We start from the raw sequence: 5,000 nt of genomic DNA on the forward strand, positions 1-5,000 counted from the left end.
TGTGTGTGTGTGTGTGTGTGTGTGTGTGTGTGTGTGTGTGTGTATTCACCTCAGCTCCAGTCCAGATGTTTTCTATATATACCAGCCCTTGCCCCTTCGGACCTTCAGGAATTCATGAGCTTATACAGAACATACTCACACACACACACACACACACACACACACACACACACACACACACACACACACACACACGCAGTGAATGACCAAGATGGCTGGGGCTGGGGACAGGGCTGGGGCTGGGGCTGGGGCTGGGGCTGGGGCTGGGGCTGGGGACAGGGCTGGGGCTGGGGCTGGGGCTGGGGACAGGGCTGGGGCTGGGGCTGGGGACAGGGCTGGGGCTGGGGCTGGGGCTGGGGCTGGGGACAGGGCTGGGGCTGGGGCTGGGGCTGGGGCTGGGGCTGGGGCTGGGGACAGGGCTGGGGCTGGGGCTGGGGACAGGGCTGGGGCTGGGGCTGGGGCTGGGGCTGGGGCTGGGGCTGGGGCTGGGGACAGGGCTGGGGCTGGGGCTGGGGACAGGGCTGGGGCTGGGGCTGGGGACAGGGCTGGGGCTGGGGCTGGGGACAGGGCTGGGGCTGGGGCTGGGGACAGGGCTGGGGCTGGGGACGGGGCTGGGGCTGGGGCTGGGGACGGGGCTGGGGATGGGGACGGGGCTGGGGCTGGGGCTGGGGACGGGGCTGGGGATGGGGATGGGGATGGGGATGGTTGTTGGTGTAGCTAGGGACAGGGGCACAGGGCTGGAGGAGAGGGCTTCGATATGGGGTGTGGGACAGAGGGATAGGGTTAGGACTGTGTGTGTGTTGTTGCTGCTTTTGGGGGGAGGGATCTTCCTCCCTCTCACTGACTTTAGTGATTTAGACACATTTGGTCTCTTTATTCCTTCTCTCTTAACAGTTTTACTGTGACTCTCCCTCGGATGTGCAATAAATTCTCATTGACTTTGTTGTTGCAAAGACTTGTGACCTGTTGTTCATTAGAGCATAATTAAGACACACACACACACACACACACACACACACACACACACACACACACATACACACACACCAGGACCAATTAACGTACACATGATAATGAACATAAAGTCCACCATGTGGTGTGTGTTAGTCAAGGAGAGGGGGTTTACACTGGGGGCCAAAGACAAGAACTGTAACTATACTGTGTGCGTGTGCGTGTGCGTGTGCGTGTGCGTGTGTTTAGGATCTGGTCAGTCTCAACTCACAGATCTGCGCCGATCCTATAACACTGATGTAGACACACATACACACACACACACACATACACACACACACACACACACACACACACACACACACACACACACACACACACACACAGGTTCTGCTTAGGTATTAACAGAGGGAGACTGACCTGGATCAGAGAGGGGAAGGCTGATCACTTTAACTGAACACTTACAGATGTCTCTAACACACTTGTTGATGTATTCTGCCTCTCCTTCCCTCTTTCTCTCTCTCCTTCCCTCTTTCCACCCTGTCTCTCTCTCATTGCATGTCTTATGTCTTTCTCCCCTCCTCTCTCTCTCCCTTTTGCTCTCTTTCCTTCCCCCTCTCTCTCTTCATCTTTCCAGTTGTCTGTAGGTCTGCGGTTTTCTGTCCAAAGACTTGATGACGCCGGCCCTCACATCGGCTTTGAGTTGCAGATCCACAGGTGACTCACACACACACACACACACACACACACACACACACACACACACACACACACACACCGAGAGACACACACAGACACACACATAAACACACCCTCACACACCACACACACGCACACTCTCACCACACACAAAGGACCTGTTTGTCACTCAAATGGAAATAGGGAACATTTCTGTCCAGATCGGAGTTCTGTGGGATTCTGTGGTTTTCTGAAACAAAGAGAGGCGAGACGAATACCCCGAGGAACTCTGGAGAGGAGACAAGCTCTGCACAAAACAATCAACTGTTCCAATCGTACATTTGTCTGTGTGTATATATCACTAACCCGTGTATGTGTATATCTCTTACAGCACAAACAAAGATAATTCCAGGAGTAACCCAGTCAGTCTGACTCTCTCCATCTCTGCCAGAGCTCAGCTTGACCTGCGGGGGTGAGTGAGTCATCTCTGATGTGGAGAATCTTTGCTCTGCCCATTGAGGGAGAGTGTCGTACTATCTTGATTGGTTGTCTTTTGTCTCAACATAGCATCTCATACAGTCGTGCCAGCTCTCTTCCAAAATTGACACTCTACACAGTATTATATTTGAGCTCTGTGTGGATGTGTGTGTTATTCTGTGTGTTTGGATTAGAACACTAGTGGCTCATATGTTTCTATGAATAGACTTGAGATAATCATGGACACATGTGGCAGTGCTGCCCCTCACTTCAAAGCCTGGAGCCCAGTGTGGCTCAGCTGGGTCCAGTTGTACACATAAACAGACAGAGAGGCTTGGGGCAGAGTGAGGACAGGGGGTATAGGGAGATGGGGGGGCAGAGGAATATAAAGTCCTACCAGCGTGAATTGTGCTTGGCAGCAGAGTGGCTTGGTGTTCTAATACCCCTCCTCTCCTTCTTCTCTCCTCTCCTCTCCCTGCTTTCTCTCTCTCTCTCTCTCTCTCTCTCTCTCTCTCTCTCTCTCTCTCTCTCTCTCTTTTCCAGAGTGTCTCATCCCTCTCAGGTGGTTCTTCCATTTCCTCGCTGGGAGCCCAAAGAGAAGCCAGTAAAAGAGGAGGATGTCGGACCCCAGGTCACACACATCTACGAGGTACACACGCACACACACACACACACACACACACACACACACACATGCACACACACACACACACACACACACACACGCACACAGTGGGGAAGAGGAAGGGAGGAGAGGAAGTTGGGGGAGAGGGGGAATAAGGGATGGGGGGTAAGGGATGATAGCTGTTGTTATGGTTGGTCAATAAGATAAAGCTCATATTAATAACTTGTAACTGATTAATATTCAGTTGTTCCTAAAGGAAGAGGGGAGAAGGGAAGGATAAATACATGAGAAAGACAAAAAGAACAGAGAAGCAGAGGCAGAGAGCAGTAAAATATGATTGGTCCTCGGTAAAATAAAGTACACATTAACACACACACACACACACACACACACACACACACACACACACACACACACACACACACACAGTAAAAGCAGTAGCCCTGTAAAGCGTAGGGTGCTTGCTGATCAAAGGCCTCCTGCACAGTGGTAATTACTGCTGTAAGAGAGAGAGAGAGAGAGAGAGAGAGAGAGAGAGAGAGAGAGAGAGAGAGTGTAGACTGGACAACATCACAGTGCAGTGAGGTAAAGGCAGACAGAGAGATGGGAGATGAGATAGGAGATTAAGGAGCTTGTAAGAGACAGGAAAAGAAGAGAAGGCAGATAGACAAAGCAGTCCTCAACCGTGTGTGTAGTGTGTGTATGGCCAGCGTTTTAGAGAGTGTATCCCATTGAATGTGAGGGCAGTGAGCTTGTCCTGTCCTGCAGCTGATAATGATTTTCATTCGCTGCACCACTGTTATTTTTTCCAGTTCGCAGCTGGTTCTGATTAGGGTGGCCGGTGTTTCTCTCTCTGAGAATTCCTGTCTCAGAACGCCGGGATCTTGTCCTGTTTACTGTTTAGATGACTTGGCTCAGCGTTAATGTGTGTGTGTGTGTGTGTGGGGGGGTGGGGTTGGGGGGGTGGGGTTGGGGGGGGGGGGTGTGGGGGTGTGGGGGGGTATGTATTCTTTTGGAAATTGTGTCTGGACCAGAAGTGACAGTTATGTTAGATTGACATGACTTTGTAGAGGTGACATTCAGCCCCATTATTTTGGGTTGGACATGAACAAATAATGAATTTGAGTGAACTATCGTGTAGTCTCTCTCCCCCTCTCCAGCTTCATAACTCTGGTCCCAGTAGTATCAGTGAGGCGGAGCTAGAAGTGGGCTGGCCTTCTCGTTACCGTGACGAAAACCTGCTCTACGCTCTGGCGGTTTTAACGGACGGACCAATCAGCTGTCGGACCAATACCAGCCTCAACCCCCTGGACCTGCAGGTACACACACACACACATACACTAGGGTTGGCCGATATCCAAATACCAGATACCTTCTCACCTTCCTGGCAAAATACCCTGATATACGGTAATACCCCGGTATCAGTCATTTTTAAATCCAACTGTTGCTAACACTCCAATTTCCACAGGTCTGGCCATTCTTTTCCCCCCTTCTCTGAGTGCTCAGGTCAAATTTTGTATTATTTTTCTACACCTATGTGGCCACTGTAGCTAGTTGTGGAAAACAAACTTGCCTCAACATTAAATAACTAAATGACTATCTAGGCCTGAATTACAGTGGCCACATCCTTTATTCCTGTGGTTGCCAGAAAAGACTTCGACGTGACCCCCGGTTGCCAGAAATGACTCGATACTATGATTTTAGCTCTCTCAGAAGAACATCAAAATGACCCTGTGGTGATGTTTTTCCATGCCCTGATAATCAGTGATTTTGAAAGTATCACTTATAGGTCTTTACGATAGTATGAACAGTAGTTTCCAAAATATTCAGATTTAGTAACAAAATACAAAGAAATTGAGCTCTTACGGTATTGAAAATCATACCAGTGGTATTTCAACAGTATAGGGTGACACATGTGAGTTTCTAGTAGTGTTCAATACTCTCCATTAATTACCTGTGTTCTCTTGCTTCAGTTCCTCCAGCTGAGTCCACTGTGGCCTTAAGGGCTGCTAGATCTGCTGCTTGGGCTGGAGTTAGAGAAATGTGTATTAGTAAACACAGCTATTGAGATTCTGGATAGATTCTCTATCTCTTATCTCTCTCTCTCTCTCTCTCTCTCTCTCTCTCTCTCTCTCTCTCTCTCTCTCTCTCTCTCAGACCTCCACTCTCCAGGACACTCCAGAATTGTTGGGGTTCCTGAGAAACAGCAGCTCTCCTCATCGTCACAGACGAGCTGTTAGCACTGCCCAGAGCTACAGCAGCAAGACCC

At 50.1% G+C, this 5,000-nt stretch overlaps 1 protein-coding gene across 1 annotated transcript in view; it reads left to right on the top strand.

Annotated features, from left to right (window-relative positions):
• Positions 1-5,000, top strand: part of itga8 (integrin, alpha 8) — a gene marked incomplete at its 5' end in the record, with an annotated part of 33,891 nt that overhangs the window by 24,908 nt on the left and 3,983 nt on the right. The window contains 5 exons of the mRNA XM_083679394.1: positions 1,589-1,668; positions 2,021-2,101; positions 2,650-2,755; positions 3,892-4,050; positions 4,889-5,000. The exon at positions 4,889-5,000 is cut by the window's right edge and continues 2 nt beyond it. Of these exons, the coding sequence (XP_083535520.1) occupies positions 1,589-1,668; positions 2,021-2,101; positions 2,650-2,755; positions 3,892-4,050; positions 4,889-5,000 (538 nt within the window). The remainder of the gene's footprint in view (positions 1-1,588; positions 1,669-2,020; positions 2,102-2,649; positions 2,756-3,891; positions 4,051-4,888) is intronic.

This window comes from Argentina silus (assembly GCF_951799395.1).
Source record: "Argentina silus genome assembly, chromosome: 10".
Taxonomy (NCBI): Eukaryota; Metazoa; Chordata; class Actinopteri; order Argentiniformes; family Argentinidae; genus Argentina; species Argentina silus.